The sequence below is a fragment of the Schistocerca serialis genome, chromosome 3, assembly GCF_023864345.2.
Source record: "Schistocerca serialis cubense isolate TAMUIC-IGC-003099 chromosome 3, iqSchSeri2.2, whole genome shotgun sequence".
NCBI lineage: Eukaryota > Metazoa > Arthropoda > Insecta > Orthoptera > Acrididae > Schistocerca > Schistocerca serialis.
In genome coordinates this window covers 518,522,987-518,550,509 of record NC_064640.1, presented here as the reverse complement: position 1 = coordinate 518,550,509, position 27,523 = coordinate 518,522,987, and the positions used below count along the sequence as shown (strand labels likewise).

Genomic DNA, 27,523 nt, shown 5'->3' with positions numbered 1-27,523 from the left:
GAATAGAATAAATATTTACACGAAGTAAGAAATATACAACAAAATGAAACTCGCAAAAATGTGAAAGAAAAACTCTTCGAAAGATTTAGAACTGCTCGTGGGAGTCAGTGCACCGTTACTGAGGAAGATCTACGAGACTGTGTACTCTGAATTGCAAGTGAGATGAACGTTACTGATTCACAGACTTTTTCTACCTGTTTAAACAAGTTTAGGAAATTATACAGAAAAGGAAGTCGCAAAATCACGAAGTTTACCTCAAGTAAACATGTAAAGAAGATATCATTAACAGGCAATATAATAGCGAAATTCGTAGCTGAGGTGAAGATGAAGCTTCCTGTTATGCCCTAAAATGCTATGCATACATCCAATGAGTCACGTTTCGTAGAAAAACTGCGTGCAAACCGCGTGTTATCATTTCGAACAAAAAACGACGATCGCTTATGTAGTCGATCAATGCTATGACACATTCGTATATAACAATACCAGTGATATTGTGAGCGGATTACTGTTTCCGCAGCGTGGTATCCGTCTTCAAGAACCTCTAGGCAAATTAGAACATAAATTATAAAAAACTGATTAGTTGTAAAAATTTTGTAATTGACGTAGCAAAGTCTGGAAAATTGGGAGAGAATAATTTTCAGTGTTACACTCAAAAGGTCTTCGTACCATTTACAAAAAATAATTCATTGCTTTCTTTGGACTCTTGGCCTGAACATTACGACACCTCGGTCTCTACTAGGAGGACGAAAAGATTGTTCTAGTAACTGGGATTCGAGGTGGAACGAATAGCGTGATTCGGCCTCTCGATAAAGAAAATTTTCGACAGTGTAAATCATTTTTCAGAAAATTGTCGAACAGTATAATTTCCGATAGCTCTTTGTCATTTCTGGTTTATCAGCGGACCAGTATTTTTAAATTTCATTTATTTCTGGATTGCCAGTTTCCATCACCACATTTTACACTACTGGCCATTATAATTGCTACACCACGAAGTTGACGTGCTACAGACGCGAAATTTAACCGACAGGATGAAGATTCTGTAATACGCAAATGATTAGCTTTTCAGAGCATTCCCACAAGGTTGGCGCCGGTGGCGACACCTACAACGTGCTGACATGAGGAAAGTTTCCAACCGATTTCTCATACACAAACAGCAGTTGACCGTCATTGCCTAGTGAAACGTTGTGATGCCTGGTGTAAGGAGGATAAATGCGTACCATCACGTTTCCGACTTTGATAAAGGTCGGATTGTAGCCTATCGCGATTGCGGTTTATCGTATCGCGACATTACTACTCGCGTTGGTCGAGATCCAGTGACTGTTAGCAGAATATGGAATCGGTGGGTTCAGGAGGGTAACACGGAACGCCGTGCTGGATCCCAACGGCCTGGTATCACTAGCAGTAGAGATGACAGGCATCTTATCCGCATGGCTGTAACATCGTGCAGCCACGTCTAGATCCCTGAGTCAACAGATGGGGACGTTTGCAAGACAACAACCATCTGCACGAACAGTTCCACTACGTTTGCAGCAGCATGGACTATCAGCTCGGAGACCATGGCTGCGGTTACCCTCGACGCTGCATCACATACAGGGGCGCCTGCGATGGTGTACTCAGCGACGGACCTGGATGCACGAATGGCAAAACGTCATTTTTTCGGATGAATCCAGGTTCTGTTTACAGCATCATGATGGTCGCATCCGTGATTGGCGACATCGCGGTGAACGCACATTAGAAGCGTGTATTCATCGTCGCCATACTGGCGTATCACCCAGCGTGATGGTATGGGGTGCCATTGGTTACACGTCTCTGTCACCTCTTGTTGTCATTGACGGCACTGTGAACAGTGGACGCTACATTTCAGATGTGTTACGACCCGTGGCTCTATCCTTCATTCGATCCCCGCGAAACCCTACATTTCATCAGGATAATGCACGACCGCATGTTGCAGGTCCTGTACGGGCCTTTCTGGATACGGAAAATGTTCGACTGCTGCCCTGGCCAGCACATTCTCCAGATCTCTCACCAATTGAAAACGTCTGGTCAATGGTGGCCGAGCAACTGGCTCGTCACACTACGCCAGTCACTATTCTTGATTAACTGTGGTATCTTGTTGCAGCTGCATAGGCAGCTGTACCTGTACACGCCATCCAAGCTCTGTTTGACTCAATGCCCAGGCGTATCAAGGCCGTTAGTACGGCCAGAGGTAGTTGTTCTAGGTACTGATTTCTCAGGCACTATGTACCCAAACTGCGTGAAAATGTAAACACATGTCAGTTCTAGTATAATATATTTGTCCATTGAATACCCGTTTATCATCTGCATTTCTTCTTGGTGTAGCAATTTTAATGGCCAGTAGTGTACGAATTTGATCTAGGATGCCAGGGATACGCATCACAATATACAGAACAATAGCCACGACCATTTCTTACTCCATTGCCGTTCTGTCTAAATAAAACTAGTAATTCTGTAAAGTAGCTGAATTCATTAATTTATCTTTTTTCAGGTGTGCTTGGTGTAACGAAAATGTTACAAATTATTTAATGTCAATATATTGAAGTCCAAATTGATGGAAAACATCTGAGATGTAACATCATGGCCGGCCGCGGTGGTCTAGCGGTTCTGGCGCTGCAGTCCGGAACCGCGGGACTGCTACGGTCGCAGGTTCGAATCCTGCCTCGGGCATGGGTGTGTGTGATGTCCTTAGGTTAGTTAGGTTTAAGTAGTTCCAAGTTCTAGGGGACTTATGACCTAAGATGTTGAGTCCCATAGTGCTCAGAGCCATTTGAACCATTTGAAGAAAGGGCTGTACAATTTGCTGTTATAGGCGGTTCTTCGTTGGGCGAAAATGAGTATCTTAAATATTTTTTAGAAAAATAATTTCAGTGCGCCTGAGCAGTTAAAATTTAGGCGGTCCATTTCTTTCGGAGTATTCTCCCTGTGTGAAAAATTTTAGGGTAGGTTTCGACCTATTGGATTGGACCATTCCTTTGTAAGTACGTAGACTTATAAATATGGCAATAGTATGTAATTTACTATTCCACAGGGTTAATAGAAATTCCAACCGTGCTGGCAGCACTGTACAACTAATCTAGCGTAGAGAGAGAGAGAGAGAGAGAGAGAGAGAGAGAGAGAGAGAGAGAGACTGCTCACCCGGTTAGCCAACCTAAATCTGTGTGACGTCCTCCCACACGGGCTGGGGCCCACAGAAAATCCGGTCCCCTAAACGAACTTATGTCGTCACAGTAGTCGTCATGGCCGACGTTCTGTTTCTCAGTTCTTTGAGCTGTCGTGCATAGATCACATGTGTGTTAAGTGTCCGCTGCTCATTATTACTTCTGTGCAAATTCTTAACCCTGCTCGTTTCCTTAGAGAACCTGTACACGTATGTTCTTCCGGGTTTTAATGACGTGATTAATATTTAAGGGCGTAATACTCAAACAGTATTAAAAGACCGAGCGAGGTAGGGCAGTGGTTAGCACACTGGAATCACTTTCGGGAGAACGACGGTTCAAGTCTGCGTTCGCCCATCCCGATTTAGGTTCGTGCGGCTTCCCCCGTCGGAGGTTCGAGTCCTCCCTCAGGCATGGGTGTGTGTGTGGTCCTTAGCATAAGTTAGTTTAAGTTAGATTAAGTAGTGCGTAAGCTTAGGGACCGATGACCTCAGCAGTTTGGTCCCACAGGACCTTACCACAAATTTCCAAAATTTCCTGCATACAGTACACAATTTCTACAATGCTTGCATATAAAACCACGATCTTTATGAAAATTGGTGTTTTGGTTCCGTTTTTATTTTACTTACTACTCTTCCCCGCAAACTTGCCTGTGTATGCATTGAATGCATAATTAGACACAACTCTTGCTCCCTAATCTCTGGCGTCCACCTCATCCTCCCACCTCAGTCTGTCCACCTCTTCCTCCCCCTCTCCTCCTGTCCAGCTTATCCTCCTCTCTTCTGTCCTTATAGATTTTGGCCTCATCTAATCTCTCTCTTCCACACCCTCTCTATCTGTCCATCTCCTCCTCTGCCCTCTCTATGCCCATCCCCTCCAGTCCTCTTCCTGTGTCCATCCCCTGATACACCATGTCTATGTCCATCCTTCCTCTTTGCCTCTCAGCCTTCTTCTAACCATGCCAATTCGCAGGTGTAGGCCCTGCAAAAGGGATCAATCAAAGGCCAATAATATTCATACACATCTGGGGCTGGTAAACCATTTCTTGCCACTTATGGGTAAGCTACCCTGCAAAGCAGGTCGATGAGGCAGGCTGAGACTTTATCCACATAATACATAGTTATGCAGAGCAGCCTATATGGCAGGGGCTCTGTTGCTATTGGAGATAGAAGCCCACAGTGCTGATACTAATGAATTTTGCTGTTTTTGTTCCTAATTTCGATGAAATCAGTCCAGGGGCTTGCCAGGACACACACACACACACACACACACACACACACACACCACACACACACACACCCGCGCGCGCGCGCGCATATCTCTCTCTCTCTCTCTCTCTCTCTCTCTCTCTCTCTCTCTCTGAATACTTGGCATTGTTCAGTCTGGAACCGCGCGACCGCTACGGTCGCCGGTTCGAATCCTGCCTCGCACATGTATGTGTGTGATGTCCTTAGGTTAGTTAGGTTTAAGTAGTCCTAAGTTTTTGGGGACTGATGATCTCAGATGTTAAGTCCCATTGTGCTCAGAGCCATTAGAACCATTTGAACTTGGCATTGCCTGGGTATATATTTATTCCAGTCTTCCATTAGTTCATCACCTGCTGCCCCACTTTCTGTCCATTTTCTCCACTCCCGCCCCCCCCCCCCCCCCACCCGTCAATCCACTTTTCGCCATCCCCTACGCCCTGTCCATCTACTTCTGCCCTCTGTCTATCCACTCGTCCCCTCTATCTCTGTCCATCTGCCCATCCTCCTTTCTCTGTCCATCTCCTCCTCTTCCCTTTCTCTGTCCATTTCCCCCTCCCTGTCTCGATCTACCTCCTCCCCCGTTTAACCGCCCTCAGCCCAATATGAAGTTTCTGGTTCATACTTCTGCATTATTTCTTTCTAGGTAGTAAGTGATACGTGTAGTAAATTTGGTTGAAATCGATCCAGGGGCCTAGAAGGAGCTTTTTACTCATAGCTTTGACCATGTACGCACATTTCAGTTACACTGGTGTCCAAAATTAAAGCAACAAACTGCTATTTCTCCATCCTGTGTCTAATACATGATATGATCATACAAACTGTCAGCAGATGTCCATACAATTGTGTTCTGCACGGAAGGTGGCATTCTGGTTAACGGACAACCACCTGTCAGAGCACCTATCAAATTGGGTAATGTTTACTGGGTAGTCCCACATCCACAATCGCTGTTTACACAATCACAGACGGTACAGTATGGCACAGACAAGACACCTACCAGGCTCTCCGCGCTGGAGGGCCACAGGCAGAATAGAGGCAGGAAAGACGCAAACAGATGTCACCTCGTGAATCGTTCTGTTTTTCTTGAATGTTGCGACAGTTTCTAGACACCGAAACTGTATCCCGAAGACCAGTAGACGGCCAACCATGTGTGACATCAGGAAGAGTGGGCCGTTATTTGGCTGCAAGGACATGACGGTTTGCCCTTAGCACTGCACAGAAACTGGCATCTGACTTCGCAGTATCAAATGTAACTCGGGCGCTTCACGCCATGTTTTAAGAGCTCCGTAGTAAGCCTGAGAAGTTTTTGCAGTACGTTCGAGAGAGTGTATTAACATTTGATAAACTACACGGACAACTGAAGAATTCCCTACAGCTCAAGAATACGTTCTTCAGGAGATCTATTCAGCGTGTACAAATATTGGGTGAAAAAAAAAAAAAACTATTCCAGCATACAGCAGAGTCTCAATAATTTGAACTTGGCACGTCATAATTCAATGGGTAACTGCTGCATAAAGAGAAAGATAAAGAAACTTGAAACTTCCTGGCAGATTAAAACTGTGTGCCCGACCGAGACTCGAACTCGGGACCTTTGCCTTTCGCGGGCAAGTGCTCTACCATCTGAGCTACCGAAGCACGACTCTCGCCCGGTACTCACAGCTTTACTTCTGCCAGTATCTCGTCTCCTACCTTCCAAACTTTACAGAAGCTCTCCTGCGAGCCTTGCAGAACTAACACTCCCGAAGGAAAGGATACTGCGGAGACATGGCTTAGCCACAGCCTGGGGGATGTTTCCAGAATGAGATTTTCACTCTGCAGCGGAGTGTGCGCTGATATGAAACTTCCTGCCAGGAAGTTTCATATCAGCGCACACTCCGCTGCAGAGAGAAAATCTCATTCTGATAAAGAAACCTGTTTCGCAAAAGTTTAAAGAGCAATGTGTTCACTTATTTACATTTCATATTGAGCAAGAAATGGCGGAAACAACTGTCCCCATAGTGAATGCCACAATATTAATTTGTATGTCCTCTATAAACCCATGCAACATACTTGTATGATTGCAGTAGGTTCATTCCTACTAACGTTGCGTATATCACAGTTTCTTTCTCCGCTTTAGATGACAGCTATATTCTGTTTTATCATGTTTACTACATGCTACCCTCCTGTTACGACATTGCTACCTACACTTCATCGACTCTGATGATACATTGGCTGTTCTCCTGCTGTGTATGCAGTTGACTCACACCATATGTCCACTTACAATTTATATCATCTTTGTCATATTTATCTCACTTCCAATAAAAAACGTAACCGTTTTATTTTTATTTTACACGAAATAGGTCTTCATATTTCCTTCGTTTCCTGTGTGTCACAGCTGTGAATATGTCTGGACATGGCTACATAAATCAGCATGATCCGTTTATGAGTTATATGAACACCATAATTTTTCAGTGATCTGTACTGCGCTGTTTGTAAGTTGTTGATGCTCTCACATACATTATTACATACATAATTTCTGCAATTATGAACCTCTGTAATAACACATTTATTAATTTCTTTCTCAAAGTAATTTTTAATAGGATATTATTCTCTGTTCTAGTCCTAAAGCGAAATATTGTTGTCGTTTCGTATGCTTCCTCTGACACTAATATCACAGTAATTACGTCGTAATTGTCAACATCCAAATTTCCACGATTAAATTGATTACACTCGGCATTTACTTCGTCATCCTTATCGTAAACCGAGCAAGGTGGCTCAGTGGTTAGCACACTGGACTCGCATTCGGGAGGACGACGGTTCAGTCCCGCGTCCGGCCATCCTGATTTAGGTTTTCCGTGATTTCCCTGTCGGATGGACGCTCGACAGATGTTGGAATGTCTCTAATGGTCTTAGACACTCCAGCCCACTTTATCTTCTCTAACACTGATCTAGTTATTTTCCTTGTAGAGTTTCTCTGGAATGCACGCGTACATGACAGTGTATCCACCACTAATTTACTCATGATCTACATGGTGTCCTAGGAGGAATGGTCAGTATATAGGGATATGAGACGAACATCAGTCGTAGCAAAAAGTGTATTAAGGCCTCCAAAATGCGTACCTGAAGAGCTATGAGCACTTATTCCTCTTTGCTATTGAGCACTTATTCATCTTCGCTATTATGAAGACGCATCTCTTCTACTGAACAAGTGCTTGCATCTCTTAACATATGCATTTGAGAGCCAGTGATTGCTGGACGTTTTTTCTAGTTGTGTGTTTTCAAAAGATAAAAATCAAAGAGTTTGCAGTAGAAGAGATGTGCTTCACAGTATCGAAGACGTAGTAGTGCTCGTAACTCTTAACACGTGCACGTTATAGCCCATGTTTACTTTTTTTTTTTTTTTTTTTTTTGGAATGATCGTTCCTGTCGTATCACTGAATATTAACCATTCCTCATGAGACACCCTGTACGCGTAACTAGCATCCTGTTTTAATCAGCAAGCTACATCAAAAATTCAAGTTTCTGTTGTATTCGACACATTTATTTCGATAAGATATTAAGAAATTGAACGTCTACCTGGCAACAAAACTGTCATAGAAAGCTAGCCTTAAATGTTAGATGCTACATAAAAACTATCTTTGGAATTAGTTATAAATTTGCAGTGGATATCTTTGAGGATGCAGGAGCTACAACTGAGTTTAAAATTTAAACAATGTTTGGAGGACATCATTATGAGAGATAGTAATTTCATTAGCATATGTAGTACTTTTCACAAAAAGGAAAGTTAAGATGATAGTGAACATATGTTGATGGCTGGTCCACCAGATTTTGGTGACTTGAATGCGATAAAAACTGATCTATTGCTAAGTCTTATAGTGTTATGTTCTCTCCCCCATCACGATTATTAATCACTCTCATGGCGACAACAATTGCAACACTATGAAGACGCCATGCAACAAACGTCCAATTGGCATGTATGTACTACGTACGTGGATATGGATGATATTAATATTGCAGTGCAGTGAAACAAACTAGGTAGAAGTAACGCCATCTGCATTCTGTAAATAAGGAAACATTACACAGCAGGTTTCTCATAAAATAGCTTTTGAATTATGTTGTTTTTTGTGAGAAGATTGTATTAGGCTTTGTGTAATGAATGGAAATCTGTACCAACACGTGTCAGAATTCGACAGCGGCAAGATCGTGGCTTAGCGAGACTGCAGTTTGTCGCCCCTTTATGGTGTTGCTCTTGTTGATCGGGATCCCACGATTGTCGCCACACGCAACCCCATGCTGGATAGCGACCCCATGCTTTCGGCTGCGCAGGATCGTATAGCCACAATACGTACCTTGTTAAGAAAATGGGCTTGGTTGCAGGAAGATAGGTACCCACACATCTGAAACACCACAAACATCACAGCAGTCACCAATGTTGCAGCTTCCCTTCACAAGGCAGCAGAGAGAGACGCACTGATAGAAGCTGTCCAGGGACAACACAGAGCAACATATTGGCACAACAGTGTATCAGGCGATTACTGGCTCTGCGTCCAGCATCACAATAGACATATCCATGAGTGGGGCCTCGTTGTTGCAATACGGGGCCAAGCATCTGATTTGAAGGTATGGATGGCACAACTGGATATACAACATGGTTACCTTTGGCTCGCATTGCCGGTAGTTCAGATAACAGCCATAAACTTCTGACATGGTAAGGCTGTAGGCAGTAACCTATTTTCAAGGTGTCTGTGATGTTACCTTTCAACAAGACAACGCAAGACCATACGTTACCCGTGCTGTCTGGCCTACCTACGTACTGACAGTACTCTGCTGTTGACTTGGCGACCAACATCTTCAAATCTTTAATCCACTCAAAACATCAGGTCATTGGTTGCTGAGGATCTGACATGCACCAGTCACTAGCCACTACGATTGAAGTACACTATCATAGAGTTGAAGCAGCATGTCATTACATACCTGTATCTGTAGTGCTAGCTCAGTTTGACACAATGTCCCACCAGGCTTGAGCCATTCTTGGTACTGGAATGGGAAGTTCTTTTTACTAATTTTCGCACAGTGTGTAACTCCAACGTTGTGGCCGAGCGGTTCTAGGCGCTTCAGTCCGGAACCGCGCGACTGCTATGGGCGCAGGTTCGAATCCTGCCTCGGGCATGCCTGTGTGTGATGTCAAAAAATGGTTCAAATGGCTCTGATCACTATGGGACGTAACTGCTGTGGTCATCAGTCCCCTAGAACTTAGAACTACTTAAACCTAACTAACCTAAGGACATCACACACATCCATGACCGAGGCAGGATTCGAACCTGCGACCGTAGCGGTCACGTGGTCCCAGACTGTTGCGCCTAGAACCGCACGGCCACTCCGGCCGGCTGTGTGATGTCCTTAGGTTAGTTAGGTTTAAGTAGTTCTAAGTTCTAGGGGACTGATGACCTCAAATGTCAAATCCCATAGTGCTCAGAGCATACAGCTTGTCCTCTCTAATAGGACCAAGTTGTTCGTTGAGCTTAACATCGTCATCTACCAACTGAGTAATTCATACATTCACGTTCAGTCAATGAGATACTGGACATATGTTTGAGATTTAATTCAGAACATGGTCACACAGTGTGGTTTTCGGGAACTGTGTGCTACCATTCTTGTCGACATATTGGTCCTGATTATTTCTTTCATCATTAAGATTCGAATTGGCTACCTCCGGCTCGAACATCAGCTCACTAGCGTGTTTGCGACGTCGACTCCTACGGATGTATGTTTCTACCGAAACTAGAATTTTATAATGGCGTAGAAAAAAGACATTACGAAATTACGGTAAGCATAAGAGACACATTCCGCATGAAATTCGTTGTTTAAAACGTGATATCTTCCACAGGGAATTAAGTTGCGTTTGCTTTCGTTACTTAATGGCTGCGATACCTCTGTGCATAGCGGGAAACGTGGGTAACGCGAAAGTGTTGCATCTCCACTAAAAGAGTGCTTGATGAAGAAGACGTAACTGTCACATATGTATTGTGTATCTGTTCGCTGAGGTTTGTGCTTATTTCCAGACTGTGACGTCAACTGCCATAGAAAGTGTGAGAAGCTGATGCCGCACCTGTGTGGAGTGAACCAGAAGCTCATCGTAGAAGCCCTCACGTCCGTGAAGAGAGGTACTAATGCGTGACTCTTAGCAAATAAACAATGGTAGTTGGCGAATTTCTAAACACCCTCCTCTTCACGAAACTGAGACAACGAGAAATTGGGTTCCATTAGGGCCATCCCACGCACTTATAAGTCCTTTTCAAATATTCCCTTTCGACAGTCCTGTTTCATTTCCAACTCGTCATGATCTGACCGAATACAATCAAGTTCTAAGACAATTTGCCGAATAGAGAACTGAATATAAAGAAGATAGTCCTCATACTAAACAGGAGAGAAAGGTAAATTTGCAAGCAGAAAACTTTGAAAATAATTATCTCCATACCGAAGGTGAAGCACGGATGCCTAATTCTTTCGATTGTGGGGCAGGGGGTTGAAGAGGAGTCGTACCGTCTCTTCCCCCTCTCCCCCCCACCCCCGCCACAAATATAGCTCACCACCACATCCACATATAACTGGCTACAGAATCCCAGGAATTTAAATGATAAAAATAAATTTCATAAAATGTTTTTATATAACAATGATAACTAGTGCCTGCGACGTCCAACCCAAGTTCCACGGACCACGTATTTTAGCGTCTAAATACGCGACGTGATGCTGGTTCGTTTTAAAGTACTTCATAGAAGCTACACTGAAGAGCCAAAGAAACTTGTACACCTGCCTAATATCGTGTAGGACCACCGCGAGCACGCAGAAGTGCCGCAACACGACGTGGCATGAACTCGACTAATGTCTGAAGTAGTTCTGGAGGCAATTGACACCATGAATCCTGCAAGGCTGTCCATAAATCCGCAAGAGTACGAGATCGTGGATATCTCTTCCGAATAGCACGCTGCAAGGCATCCCAGATATGCTCAATAATGTTCATTTTGGGGGAGTTTGGTGGCCAACGGAAGTGTTTAGACCCAGCAGAGTGTTCCTGGATCCACTCTGTAGCAATTCTGGGCGTGTTGGGTGTCGCATTGTCCTGCTGGAATTCCCCAAGTCTTTCGGAATGCACATTGGATATGAATGGATGCAGGTGACCAGACAGGATGCTTCTGTACATATCACCTGTCAGAGTCGTATCTAACGGAACATACTTCCAGTCATCAACAGTCCAATGTCGGTGTTGACGGATCCAGACGAGGCGTGAAGCTTTGTGTGGTGCAGTGATCAAGGGTTCAATAGTGGGCCTACGGCTCCGAAAGCCGATATCGATGATGTTACGTTGAATGGTTCGCACGCTGACACTTGTTGATGGCCCAGCATTGAAGTCTGCAGCAATCTGAGGAAGGGTTACACTTCTGTCACGTTGAACGATTCTCTTCTGCTTGTTGGTCCCGTTCTTGCAGGATCTTTTTCCGGCCGCAGCGGTTTCGGAGATTTGATGTTTTACCTGATTCCTGATATTCACGGTACACTCGTGAAATGGTCGTACGGTAAAAACCACACTTCATCGCTACCTCGGAGGTGCTGTGTCCCACTGCTCGTGCGCCGACTGTAACACCACGTCAAATTTACTTAAATCTTGATAACCTGCCATTTTAGCAGCAGTAACCGATCTATTAACTGCGCCAAACACTTGCTGTCTTATATAGGGATTTCCGACCGCAGCGCTGTATTCTGCCTGTTTACATCTCTCTGTAGTTGAATACGCATGCCTATACCAGTTTCTTTAGCGCTTCAGTGTAGTAAGCTTTCAAAGTCAAGACTTTCGTGGTACTGTGATGTCAACTAAACTTCTGCTCCATTATGATAAGACGGATTCGCACTAAGCGGAACTAGTAATGCTGTCGCTAAAAAGAATTTTGTAAATTTCAGGTAGCACTGATTTCATTTGCTGCAAAAATAATTCAGAAGAGCTGGACCCTCTGGTTAGTAACCAGTCGTTATTAGTCTTTATGAGTAATTAGAATAAACAACTGTAATGTTGCGTTATAGCTACATTCGTAGTGCCCAGGCAACTGTCCTTGTGTTCATAAATCGTAAGGATATGTGACGCCGGGTGATATGTAAATGGGACTGCCTCTATCAAAAAAATTTTTTTTTCTGTTTGGGGGTATGGTGCTTAGAGAACTCACTGTAGCTGCGTTGCTTACCAATTTTAAAAGAGGCAAGATGTACCGAGAGTCACTGAAAACTTGTGACACGTAATTGAAGGAAATGTTAATTTTAGCTTAACGTAGATTTTCTTATTGCATACCCAAATATTTCCAGAATGAGATTTTCACTCTGCAGCGGAGTGTGCGCTGATATGAAACTTCCTGGCAGATTAAAACTGTGTGCCCGACCGAGACTCGAACTCGGGACCTTTGCCTTTCGCGGGCAAGTGCTCTGCCATCTGAGCTACCGAAGCACGACTCACGCCCGGTACTCAAATGTCCCGAGTTCGAGTCTCAGTCGGGCACACAGTTTTAATCTGCCAGGAAGTTTCATATCAGCGCACACTCCGCTGCAGAGTGAAAATCTCATTCTGGAAACATCCCCCATGCTGTGGCTAAGCCATGTCTCCGCAATATCCTTTCTTTCAGGAGTGCTAGTTCTACATGGTTCGCAGGAGAGCTTCTGTAAAGTTTGGAAGGTAGGAGACGAGATACTGGCAGAAGTAAAGCTGTGAGTACCGGGAGTGAGTCGTGCTTCGGTAGCTCAGATGGCAGAGCACTTGCCCGCGAAAGGCAAAGGTCCCGAGTTCGAGTCTCGGTCGGGCGCACAGTTTTAATCTGCCAGGAAGTTTCATACCCAAATATGTTAACCAACAGAATACATATAACTAAGGCTCTTAATATTCTCATGCTGCACCTAAATAAAGCAGTACGTTTCGAAATACGTACCAACCAGGTGTCGCTCTTCATTTAGGTTGCCTGCAGTTTCCCTATGTTTCTTAAGTTGCTGGCCAGGATGATTACTGAAAGACGGCCACAGCTGATTTCGTTCCCCAATCCTGCCCATCTGAGCTAATGCACAGTTTGTGATGACCTTCATATCGAACTTGAACCTTGCTTTAAGAAACTTGATTCCTACTCAGGTGGATGACGGTTTAAATCCTAGTCCAGTCATCCAGTTTTTGGTTTTCCGTGATTCACCAAAAGCATTGGCTCCTTTGAAAGGGCACGACAGATTTCTTCTCGCAGTCAGAGCCTGTGTTCCGCCTCTAATGACCTCGTCGTCGCCAGAACGGTACATACTAATATTCCTTCCTTCCTAAAACTGCTTCACTTTTCACTAAGTTTGGTACGAACTAAATAAAATGCATTTGTGACGCAAGGCAAATTTTCATTTCGAATTTTATGTATTGTTGAGCATCTGTTTAAAGTATACAGTCCTATCTAATGACAGTCTACAAATTCATAGCGTTGTGTGGTTCATTACATGAGAAAATTGTCATGTGGTGTGATTTTAGCTAAACAATTTACTTCTATATCGTTATACTCTTAATGTGGCTTCGTTTTCTCGTGGCTTCGTTTCGCTGGCTGAACACATTTTCAGCTACACTGCCACATAGTCTGAAGAAGTGTTGGGTACCTCTGGTCAACAACATGCTGTCAACTAGCCTAAGAACTTATGTGCCATTTTGAAATATGATTCATCTGTTAATATTTGTGACATTTCAATGAACCAGGCATTAATACATTACTGATACAGTTCTTTGCTTGGCATGTGATATATTGTAATGCAATCTACAGATCTGTGTTTCGATCCACAGTGCCATCGGTGGCCAGTGAGCGCGACGGCAGTTCCCCTCTGGCCAACAACCCCGCACTGTCGCTGGAGGACGGACCGAAGCCACCTGCGACGTCCATACCACGCTTTCGGAAATACGCGGCTGAGGACTTCCAGTTCCTCAAAGTTTTGGGCAAAGGCAGCTTTGGCAAGGTAAGACTTATTGTGTTTCAAATCCTCCTGAAGGTTCACACACAGGCATATCAAGCCACAAAGTGCTATTTGAAAGACTCGCAGCTTGTAGCACAGTCATTCAGTTATCTGGGTCGTATACACACTGAACTGCTACGTCACTGCATCTGATCGTCTTTTATGGACAAATTCATCGTCTTTTATGGACAAATTCATCGTCTTTTATGGGCAAATTCATCGCGAGCTTCACGAATAACTGAAATTCTCCCAATATATAATAAAATGTAACATTTCAAAAAATTGGGCACATCACCAGAAATTATCCTTGTGAGTATAACTTACATACAGTTGTCTCCAAGAATCTAGACCAAAGTTTACTACTTTCCGTTTTTGACACTACTTTCTCCAAGTACGTCCGTACAAGTTTGCACATGTCATTAATAGAGAAATGCGATCTCAGTGAAATATTTTGGCTAACAAATAAGAGTTGGCAATTTTGGCATCAAAAACTATAGCACATATTCAAAGAGAGACACATGTTAGGTTATTCCACAGGTAATCTCTTGCTAACTTTTATTTATTTTTTTGTTTAACGTTTACAATGATACAGACTTGTAAAATCAGAGTAGTTTCTTTTTCCATGGTGGATTCGAAACCCCTCTTACAGTCATTGTTCCAGGTGGCATCATTTGCATTCACATCTGTGTAGAATTTGGATGATGCAATGAAAAGATAAATTTAAATAGGACTGTAAAATAGCAACAGATAAAAAAGCTGACTACAACTTACCATCAGGACACAAAATTCCAAATATTCAGACAGATATGCTTAAAAGTAGAGAAAATATACTCAACTTTTGGAACTAGTTCGTTGCTTCCTATGGAAGGAAAATGGATATTTTTTGGATGATTGGAAAGTACAGGCACGTCACGCAGATCCCAGCTGGAGAGTGACCTACTTGTTTCTAGCAAGATTGATGGCACGGATGGAGGGGAAGGCGTTAGAGATAGAATTCAAAGACACTACATTGGTAAACATTGCGCTAGATTCAGTCCAGTGATGCCATCAGAGGGTGAGAAATAAAGGTGGATTAAAGAGGAAGAAAATCAGTGCAACTAAGAACTAGGAGAAATGCAGAAAAGGAGTATAAGGAAAAAAACGAGAGAGAGAGAAACGATGGTAGGGGACAGGTTGAGGAAGATAAAAACTTTTGAAATTAAAGGTTTAAATAATTGAATAAAGAGTGAAATTCTTCCAAGGTGGGGAGAAAAGGGGATGTTTTTACGAGACGTTAAATCCGGAAGTGTGGCAGGTGCGAGACGAGGATACGTTGGAGAGCAAGTTTCCAGCTCAGGATTTCAGGGACTGGGTTCCAAATGGCCTGTGTTTTGTAGCGGGCACTCAAATCCCTTGAGTCACACTGTAACGCATGTTAGTAACTAAGGACTGGATGTCCCACATAGGGACAATTCTTGTGTGACAGCTCACACTATCAACCAAGTTACTGGTGGTAACTCCTAAAAACGCTGATAAACAACATGTAGAGGAAGGCAACAGCGCACTATCTCCAACAGTACTGTGCCTATTAAAGCACTGTGGTATTCAAAACAGTCTTCGGTGTGATGGCTACTTTTAATCAACATGTGTAGTTTGTCTTGTTACTGTGCACTTGGTGTTGTGGGAATTACCAATGGTTTGGCAGTAGGAGAGCGATAGAAGACAACAGTGGGTGGTGTGGGAAGCATATCAGATAAGGATTATCTCGTTTCGGCTTTGACCTGAGAAAATCGTAGCCTTGGTGACATAGTACACTGAGATGCTACAGTCCTGGGTGATACTGGAAGACAGTGGCAGGATGATTCTGAGTTTTTTGGAAATGGGAGCTGTATTCATCGAAGGGTGCCAGCAGAAGGCTAGCCAGACGCTATTGTGGACAAGATCAATGGTCCTTCTAGACTGAAGTTGAAACAGTGCTAACTAATGTGCTATCTTTGATCTTCTACTCTCCCTGATGCCTTCCTCTTCATCTGCGTTTCCCCTTGACCTTGCCACAAGTTGGTTCAAAAATGGTTCAAATGGCTCTGAGCTCTATGGGACTTAACAGCTGAGGTCATCAGTCTTCTAGAACTTAGAACTACTTAAACCTAACTAACCTAAGGACATCACACATCTATGCCCGAGGCAGGATTCGAACCTGCGACCGTAGCGGTCGCATGGTTCCAGACTGAAGCGCCTAGAACCGCTTGGCCACTCCGGACGACCACAAGTTGGTCCTCCTCAACTTTGCGTTTGAGTGACTTTCCCCTCCATTCCCACCTTTCTTACTCAATATTTCTTTCTTTTCTGAGGAAGAAAGATATAAGTTCCGAGAGCCGCATATAGTTGTTTCCCACTTTTAAGCGTGTCTTTTGACAAGTATTTGGAATTCGCCTCTTGAAAGTAAGTAGTTGCATCCTTCCTGTCGTTTAAAAAATTCTTGATGGTAGCCATTAGATAATTATTTCTGTGTGATTCAGAATCATTTGTCCATTAATTATCATTAAAATAGAGTGCTGTAATAGTATGTACAGGATTCTGAGTGGAAGGAGTGAGCATCGAAGGGAGGCAATGAAATAAAAGAGTTAATTAAATTAGGATATTTTCTCAGTGACAGAATACAGAAAGGACTCGAATTGGGGGTAGAGGTTCATGTTGACTGCTGGTCTAGGAGCTCGGTCAAAGAAATGTAGAGAATATGAAATGGGAAAGGTGGTGGTTCACGTTCATATGGATAGTGGCTGGTCCCGTGAACACAGCCACTCTGGCTGAAGTCTGGAGTACAAGAAAGCTTCTGCTCGGCCTCAAAGATGGAAGAAGCAACAGCGCCTTTCCCTCAACACCTTCCAGCGACCACACATGTGACTCATCTCTCACGTTCCCATTGGTTAAAATGGTGTCGTGGGTATGTCAGTCTGTTCAGCAGAGCTGCCGAAAAGTGGCGTGATGTTGAAATCATCATACTGGACTGAACTACCTCTTTCCTTAAAGGAAGGTTGGGATGGCACGTAAGCATTGGTGAAATTATACTGAGAGAGTGTTTTAAGGACTCCACAGGAGAGGTTTAAACAAACATTTTTTAAACCAATTCCCTAAAATATTCCCAACTGACTGGTCACCCTGTACATCCTCCCTGTTCCGTAAGTAGTGGTGGCTTACAGTGTCCACAAAAGAGCGCCAGAGGCACTTTTGGCAGATGCGTTGGCCAGATAGGGGACCTACAGAGGAAGCCTCTGTTACAATTGATTTTCTGTGGCGTTATTGAGAGAAAATATACTCCTGGAAATGGAAAAAAGAACACATTGACACCGGTGTGTCAGACCCACCATACTTGCTCCGGACACAGCGAGAGGGCTGTACAAGCAATGATCACACGCACGGCACAGCGGACACACCAGGAACCGCGGTGTTGGCCGTCGAATGGCGCTAGCTGCGCAGCATTTGTGCACTGCCGCCGTCAGTGTCAGCCAGTTTGCCGTGGCATACGGAGCTCCATCGCAGTCTTTAACACTGGTAGCATGCCGCGACAGCGTGGACGTGAACCGTATGTGCAGTTGACGGACTTTGAGCGAGGGCGTATAGTGGGCATGCGGGAGGCCGGGTGGACGTACCGCCGAATTGCTCAACACGTGGGGCGTGAGGTCTCCACAGTACATCGATGTTGTCGCCAGTGGTCGGCGGAAGGTGCACGTGCCCGTCGACCTGGGACCGGACCGCAGCGACGCAAGGATGCACGCCAAGACCGTAGGATCCTACGCAGTGCCGTAGGGGACCGCACCGCCACTTCCCAGCAAATTAGGGACACTGTTGCTCCTGGGGTATCGGCGAGGACCATTCGCAACCGTCTCCATGAAGCTGGGCTACGGTCCCTCACACCGTTAGGCCGTCTTCCACTCACGCCCCAACATCGTGCAGCCCGCCCCCAGTGGTGTCGCGACAGGCGTGAATGGAGGGACGAATGGAGACGTGTCGTCTTCAGCGATGAGAGTCGCTTCTGCCTTGGTGCCAATGATGGTCGTATGCGTGTTTGGCGCCGTGCAGGTGAGCGCCACAATCAGGACTGCATACGACCGAGGCACACAGGGCCAACACCCGGCATCATGGTGTGGGGAGCGATCTCCTACACTGGCCGTACACCACTGGTGATCGTCGAGGGGACACTGAATAGTGCACGGTACATCCAAACCGTCATCGAACCCATCGTTTTACCATTCCTAGACCGGCAAGGGAACTTGCTGTTCCAACAGGACAATGCACGTCCGCATGTATCCCGTGCCACCCAACGTGCTCTAGAAGGTGTAAGTCAACTACCCTGGCCAGCAAGATCTCCGGATCTGTCCCCCATTGAGCATGTTTGGGACTGGATGAAGCGTCGTCTCACGCGGTCTGCACGTCCAGCACGAACGCTGGTCTAGCTGAGGCGCCAGGTGGAAATGGCATGGCAAGTCGTTCCACAGGACTACATCCAGTATCTCTACGATCGTCTCCATGGGAGAATAGCAGCCTGCATTGCTGCGAAAGGTGGATATACACTGTACTATTGCCGACATTGTGCATGCTCTGTTGCCTGTGTCTATGTGCCTGTGGTTCTGTCAGTGTGATCATGTGATGCATCTGACCCCAGGAATGTGTCAATTTTCCCCTTCCTGGGACAATGAATTCACGGTGTTCTTATTTCAATTTCCAGGAGTGTAGCATCTGGTTATATTGTCAACATCTGTCAAATAACTGTCACAAAAATTTCCTGTTAAATCAAACATTTCAAAAATGGACTAATCTTTACTGTGTTTATGAATAGCAAGTGTTGCAATTAGATCTTAATCTGGTGGATGTTCACACTGCAAATAACCGCTAACTTCAAAGCTACTGATAAACACAAACTCGAATTCGCTGATACTTGTATTACCATATACAAAATTTAAACATAATTTCCACTAACACAGTTCTTGTTATACGCAGAAGCTAAACGCACTTCTGTGCTTCATGTGCTATCACATGTAACTTCTAGGAAGGTATTTAAAATGGACCAATCATTTTACACTTGACAACTTACAATTGCCCAAATTAGAGAAACAAAACAAGTAAACGTTACTCCCTGCACAGATTCTAAACGATAAAATTAGTAGGGAGGTAAAAATAGATACTGCCCATGTATAAAAGAAAAACTCACTCCCAACGGCAGAAATAAAGAAAGAAAGAATAGTAGCTTAGTAGAGAGTAAGAAGTAGACAGAAGTGGACTCAAAACAGTCAGGTAGTGCCCAAGGGGACTGTCTTCTCAAAATCGGCAGAATAGACAATGGGTAACCTCACTGCCTTGGGAGTATAAGAAACTGTGCTACTGGAAAGTTTCAGAACTAGGCCTTATCTCCCATGGACAGCAGTACAGAAACAAATAATACAAATACTTAACAGTCCTTCTAACTAATTTACGGGTTACACAATTGCTAAGGGATAAGCACAAAAATTTATCCTAATTCACACCAGCTACACTTTCGAAAATAAAGTTGTTGTTGTGGTCTTCAATCCAGAGACTGGTTTGATGCAGATCCCCACGCTACTCCTACTCTATCCTGGGCAGGCTTTTTCATCTCCAATTAACTACAGCACCATACATCCTCCTGAATCTGTTTAGTGTGTTCATCATGAAGTAGTGCCTTATAACGCTTCACATATTCTCAGTGTGTTCATGGAGCTGAGACTTCACCTGAAGGTGGGGGTTAAAATTCAAAGAACTATCTTACGAAAGAACTGTATTGTATCTCGCTTGGGTACATTCCGGTGTAAAATAATAATCGCAGCTAGTGTAAACACTAGTAAGAAAATTTTTTGATCCATGGATATCAATTAAGCTCTAGTAATCCACTTGTCAAAAATAAATTGTCTGTTTTCAACATAAGATCCATTTAAATAACACAACTTTTGTGTAAGAAAACGGCTGGTTGGCTGATTTGGGGGAGGGGATTAGGGAAGGATGGGGAAGGCTGTCGGCTGTGCCATTACAAAGAAATCATCCCAGAAATTGTCTCAAGCGATTTAGGGAAATCATGGAAAACCTAAATCAGGATGGCCGGACGCGGGATTGAACCGTCGTCCTCCCGAATGCAAGTTCGATGTGCTAACCGCTACACCACCTCGCTCGGTGTAATAAAATGGTTGAATACATCTAATAAAGAACTTTCTACACGTAATTCAATTTTAGTTTAAGCTTTTCATCAGTCTGTAGAAAACACTATTCAAGAGTGTAGGTAGCAGACTAACAGAGTTAACTAAAGAAAACTTGGGATTTATTCTCAGTGACAGAACACAAAGAGAGGTTGCTCTGGGGGCGGAGGTAGAGTTCGACGGTCAGTCTAGGAGTTTGGTCGAAGAAATCAATGTAACAGAAAACTGTTGAGGTAGCGGTTCACATTCGTGTGGCTGGTCCCAGTGAATAGATCTAGGGCCTCAAAATTATGGATGTAAAAATGAGGTAACAAAATCTGGACTGCCAGCAGGCTTTAGCCTACATTACCCTCCTTTTCTAGAAGAAGAATGAAAGGATGGCTTCAGCAGCGTTCAGAATTATCTTAAGACAGAACTGTACTGTAACTTATGTGAGTACATTCCAGTGTAAAAGAGTAATCACCGCTGGTGTAAACACTAGTGCGACAATGTTTTGATCCATATACATCTAATGATCCTGATGAATTAAGCTCTATTAAGCCATCTGCCCTGGCTGAAGTTTGTAGTATAAGAGAACTTCTGCTCATCCTCAAATCTGGAAACCCAGAGAGCGAAGCAGATGTGCCCTGCCCTCCAAGAGCCTCCAGCGGCCACGTACGTGACTCGCCTTCCACGTTGTTTGTTGGTTGAAACGGTGGTGTGGATACGCCAGTCTGTTCACCAAAGAGTCTAGAAAAGTGGCGTGATGTTGAATTCAGCAACTGCATTCAACTGCCTCTGCCGTGAATGATAGGCTTTGTTGGCACGTAGGCATTGATAAAGTTATGCTGGGAGAGAATCTGAAAGATTTAGCTGAAATTCCCTGAAATATCCCCATCTAGTCATCTTGCTCAGGTACTTGAAATACAAGTATCCTATTCAAAACCCAGTGATGTTAAGAATTTTCCTTACTGGTATTTTGTTGGTCAATGTACAGTTCCTAATCATTCCCTAATGTAGCAATATCAATGTCTCCACACTGTCATATGGAATTTTGAGATAATTTACTGTATAGTGCGTGCTGTAGCTAATTTTGATAGTAGTGTTGTAATAGGTGTTTAGCAGGTAACATTTACCATGTTCTCAGATTTCCTTAGTCAGTCTCAGATGACTTTGTACATACCTGGTATATCAGACTAACTGTGATATTTAAATATGGCCCATGCTTCTACACTGTGAAGTCACATTAATGTGATCCTCTTTTAACAGCCTGAATAATCACCTTTTCCTGTGTGGACTGCTGCGAGACGTGCAGGAAGAGAACTAGTGAGGTTCTGGAAGGTACCGACAGGTATGTGGAGCCACGTCGAATCCAGTGCCGTGGCCAGATTTGCTAGGTTTCTCGGTTGAGGATACATGGCGCGAACAACCCAGTCTTAGTGGTCACACTTTTTTTCAATTGGGTTTTAATCCGTGGAGTTCGGTGGACAGGGAAGTGTGGTAGACACATCCTGGTGCTCTCTGAGCCATACCCATACACTGCTACCTGTGTGGCACATAGCACTGTCCTGATGGTAGATGCCATCATGCTAAGGAAAAACAAACTGCGTGTGGATGTGGACATGGACGTGGACATGGTCCCCGAGGATAGATGCATACTTGTGTCGATAGATGCTGCTCTCGAGAATGACGAGATCACCCAAGGATGTCACGAAAACATTCCCTGGACCATAACGCTCCCTTCTCTGGCTTAGACCCTTCCGACGATCCAACGGCCATCTAACAGATAGAGCATAAAAGGTGATTCATCTGAAAAGGCCACATTTCGCCACTTAGTGGACGTCCAGCTGTGGTATTGGCGTTCAAATTCCAGCCTTCGTCGCCAATGAGCAGCAGTCAGCATGGGTGCATGGACCAGGTGCCCACTGCGGCGGCCAGCAAGCAGTAACGTCCGCTGCATGGTCGTTGAGGAGACACAGTTGGTAGCGCCTTTGTTCTCTGGTCTATCGCCTGCACACATCTCTGTCTTTCACCCCTGTGATCTATGGCCCATGCTGCACCACCGTTGCCTCAGCGGCGGTTTCGGATACCGCCATTGTGCCAAGCACAGTATACTTTAACCATGGCAGAAGGCAAACAGTTTACAAACTTAGCCGTTTTCGATATACTTCCACCCTTGGCCCGTATACCAATGGTCATCCCCATTTGAGCTTCAGATAAATTCCTCCGTTTCCGCATTGTAACAACGACTGCACGGTTTTCCGCGTCCCCCTGACACGCTTTGTGTAACCTCCACTGCTAATACTGACACCTGCCGTCTGTGAGTGGTTATTGTACTTTGACGTCGAACATGGCCGATGGTCACGTAAATGTGAATGGACCATGTATAATAATGAATGCTTGAACTTGAATCACAAATCTGTTAAAAAAGGAGTCAATTTTCATTTTGGGAAATAATGACATACATTTCTGTGTCATTAGGTACCTCTCTGCAGTTGTCATCGCATGCTTTACTATCTACAGTGAAATTTTGGTCATAAGGATGCTGATACCCAATTTGGAGAGTTGAAAAGGGAATACACTTCTCGTAGCATGTGTGTGAAATCTTCGGTTGAAATTATATCGCGAAGGTAGTGCGATATGTAACTGACAGGAAAAGAACCAATCTTTTTCTTTTATAACAGCGTTACCACCTTCCCCAAAAGCCGTTTTCGATATACTTCCACCCTTGGCCCGTATACCAATGGTCATCCCCATTTGAGCTTCAGATAAATTCCTCCGTTTCCGCATTGTAACAACGACTGCACGGTTTTCCGCGTCCCCCTGACACGCTTTGTGTAACCTCCACTGCTAATACTGACACCTGCCGTCTGTGAGTGGTTATTGTACTTTGACGTCGAACATGGCCGATGGTCACGTAAATGTGAATGGACCATGTATAATAATGAATGCTTGAACTTGAATCACAAATCTGTTAAAAAAGGAGTCAATTTTCATTTTGGGAAATAATGACATACATTTCTGTGTCATTAGGTACCTCTCTGCAGTTGTCATCGCATGCTTTACTATCTACAGTGAAATTTTGGTCATAAGGATGCTGATACCCAATTTGGAGAGTTGAAAAGGGAATACACTTCTCGTAGCATGTGTGTGAAATCTTCGGTTGAAATTATATCGCGAAGGTAGTGCGATATGTAACTGACAGGAAAAGAACCAATCTTTTTCTTTTATAACAGCGTTACCACCTTCCCCAAAATCAAATCTGAGGATGAAAAACAAAAAGCCAAAACGATCAGGTCTGAAACCATCGGACCATGTGACCTTGGTCCTGTCTGATACATCAGATGGTGGTCGTATTGTCGATCGATGGATGTCGATATATACCTTACGGAACCGGCGAGTCCCTCAACTAACACTCCCCCCCCCCCCCCCCCCCGCCCCCGATTCAAACTTCCCACTAAGGAGAAACGACAATGGCAAATATAGAAAGACCTCACCGCTAGTATGGCTCTCCTCCTACAGTGGGACATGGTTTCAGGACAGACGTGGAAGAACTATAACTTTCAGTTCTCTCTCTCTCTCTCTCTCTCTCTCTCTCTCTCTCTCTCTCACACACACACACACAAACCGTTGTCTTTTAACTTTAATTAGGTGCCCAGTAGAAATTTGAACTAACTCTAAACTAGTTCATGGCGTATTTTCAGGCAAGACCCTGTGATAATGCTATCTGACTCGAAAGATTTTAATGACAAACTGTAAAACTATCCGCTAACGCAACAAAGGTTTCATAGATGTGTTTCTGAAGGAAAATAATCGACTAGTCTTGACATGAAATTCTGCATATCTAGTGAATGCTTCGTATAATGAACCTCTTCTTATATGGAGCTTAAAATATTCCATAAAATAAAGCATCAGTTAAGCTCGAGTGAAAAACGCGATTAACCCAAGGGCATGTAGCGATATCATGCAGATAAATGTATCAGCGTGGAGAATCTGCAGTCCACCTTCCATACAATACCAAAACTTAAAATAGAGCTCTTCCGGCAGACCATGTACACACTATAACTAAAATTCTCACTGGCTCTCTGGTTGGCTCTCACAGGACAAAATAATTGAGCTCTTTGAGGGATTCCAACTGCAGAAACACGGAGAAAATGTGCATGCAAGATAGGCAGTGCAGCCTTCCAGAAATGTTCTACTTTGGCAGAAAACCGAGGACCGGCGAGCAGCGTGCTACTGCAATTTTGAAACAAGTTGGCGTGGATGGCCAATATGTTTCAACTTTAGCACTGGAACAGGGTAGTTCATTTGCTAAAGATCTCAGTATGCTGTCAGGCTTCACACATACCGCTCAATGGAAATTCGTCGATGACTTGCGCTCAAGTGATAATTTCCCGATCTTTCTACCTGCAGACCAAGTGGTGGCCAAAAGAAAGCCACCACTATGGCTGGTAAGTAAGGCAAACCGGACGTTTTGGAGTCAACTTACTTTGTTTGAACACCGTGATCGCGTCCAGGGATGGGCCCATCAAATTACCAAAATGGTGTACCAAGACACCAAAGCATCCAGTCCCTTGATGATACGACAAATTCTGATACAATCAGGACCAGCGGGCGGCACAGCATCAGCTCAAGTGCTGGCCAACTGCGTAGGACCTCACAGCCTTTCGGGTGGCGAGGGCGAAATGTCACCGAATTATTAGAGAGAGCAAGAAGAGATCGTGGCAGCAGTTCCAGACCACCATTAAGCGTTTGTCAAAATTTAGTCCTATGGGAGACAGTCAGGAGGATTTCTGGGAGAGGTAGAAGGTGCCCAATGTATATTGTAATCCAGAACTGAAGTCTTCAGACCAACGGGCAAGACATTGCCCAGACAGTGGCGGGGTATTTAGCAGGAGTTACCACTGCCGCCAGTCAGGGTCTAGCTTTCCAACCCTACGGAATGGTCGCTGATAAGGCCAGCTAGGATTTCAATTCCACCAAAGGTGAATTTTACACTTATCCCGTTCCATGTGAGAGCTGGGTTATTCGTTGTCTACGGCTTATGACATGACTCTTGGTAACCGTTGGGTCCAACAAAGCGTGTTACGACACCTCACAAAAGAAGCAAGGAAACACTCCTCACCCTTTTTAACTTCGTTTGGGAATCAGGAAGCTTTTCATACTCCTAATGAGAAGCAATTTTAATTTTACGTTTAAAACCTGCGAATGAACGTACACACCTAGTGGTTATCAAAATGTTGCCCCAACTGGACTTGGGAAAGACCTAGGAAAGGACGGTCGATCACCGCCTTCTCTGGATCGTAAAATTCAAACGGCTCCCTACTCGCTTCCAGTGTGGGTTCCGGAAATATAATAATCTAGTCCTCATGGAAGCAGCAATAAAACATGTTTTCCTGCACAAGCATCACTTATAGGTATGCGGGGCGTACTGAAAAGTAATGCCTCCGAACTTTTTATTCTGTTCTCAACATCGGTTCCCGTATTACATGTCGTGCATATTACTGGGTCGACTTTCCCGTTTTGCTGACGCAAGCTGCAAAGTTGCAACCCTCTGCCGCTAGAGGGCTCCGAACTGCAACGTGTAACACGCCAGTGTGTAGTACTAGTAGTAGTAGTAGCAGCAGTAGCAGCAGCAGCAGCTCTATTCATCCATAGATCTCCTTTTACAAGGATATAGGACATGTCAAAGTATTTACAAGTTTAGACCAATTTAAAATAAGCTAATTCGTATGCACATACATTTACAGACTTCTAGTTAGAGACAATCATTAGCTTTACTCCTGGTATACAATACTTTTTTTTACAAATAACTTATTAAATAATGTAATGCCACGCTGTTCACTCATATCTCACTATCAGTCACTGCATACACTATACTACACACATTGTTTCATAACACTTCACTCACTACACACAAACACTGGTGATCTCTGGGACATTTTCTGTATCGCAACTTCCCCTTTGCTATCTTGAGAAACTGAGTCAACATATCTCTATAATGAGTGAGATGTTGAGCTGAGGAAGAGGAAGAGGTGTTAGTATTGTTCCATGCATAGCTTGGGGGTAAGTAAGTTTTGAGTTTATTTTTTCTTGGTAAATGTAAGTTGAGTCTAGCTCTTGTTCCATGGTTATGGACAGAGCTGTTTGTGCAGTAATTACCAATGTTATTTTTGATGTGTACAACTAGCTGGTAAATGTATTCACACGGAGCAGTTAAAATCCCCAGTTTTTTTAACAGATCTTTACAATGAGCTCGACTGCTATTTCTGGTTATTATTGTTATGGCTCTTTTCTGGAGTTTGAAAATTGTGTTCATATTTTGTGCATTTGTCCCCAAAACAGTATGCAGTAGCTAAGAATTGAGTGTACATATTAATAGCATGTAACTAAAAGACACTGCATGTTACACACTGATGATAGGATTCTAAGGGCATAAAGTGCCGATGACATTCTGTTTGCAAGTACCTTTGTGTGTTCACACCACTTCAACTGAGAATCAATATTCATTCCTAGAAATCTTGCATTTGTTACACAGTCTATACAGGTACCATCAACGTTTAATTTAATACTGTCTTTTTCCTCTTCAAACTGAAATTCATGGCATAAGTTTTCTTTACATTCAAAGTCACTTTATTGCTTATTGACCAGTCATAAACTTCCTTGAGAGTTTCATTTGCTTTCTTTGCAAGGAGTTCTCTTGTTTTCTCAGTGACTATAATAGTGCTGTCATCAGTGAAGAGAATTTATTCACCAAGAGTAACACTACTGGAAAAGTCATAGATGTATATCGGGAATAGTGTTATTCGTAATATGCTACGTTGCAGAACCCCTATATTTATGTATTTTGGTTCTATAAGTGTTTTACTAAATGTTTAGATCTATTTTAAGTATGTGTTATCTCTACTCTTTGAACCCTGTCTTGCTAGATATGATCAAAACCAGTCATTAGCTACCCCTC

General features: G+C 43.8%; 1 protein-coding gene across 1 annotated transcript in view; it reads left to right on the top strand.

The window, feature by feature from the left end:
- The window catches only part of LOC126470396 (titin-like), a 203,864-nt gene that overhangs the window by 62,300 nt on the left and 114,041 nt on the right, over positions 1 to 27,523 (top strand). Inside the window, exon 2 of the mRNA XM_050098239.1 lies at positions 14,235 to 14,404. Within this exon, the coding sequence (XP_049954196.1) occupies positions 14,235 to 14,404 (170 nt within the window). The remainder of the gene's footprint in view (positions 1 to 14,234; positions 14,405 to 27,523) is intronic.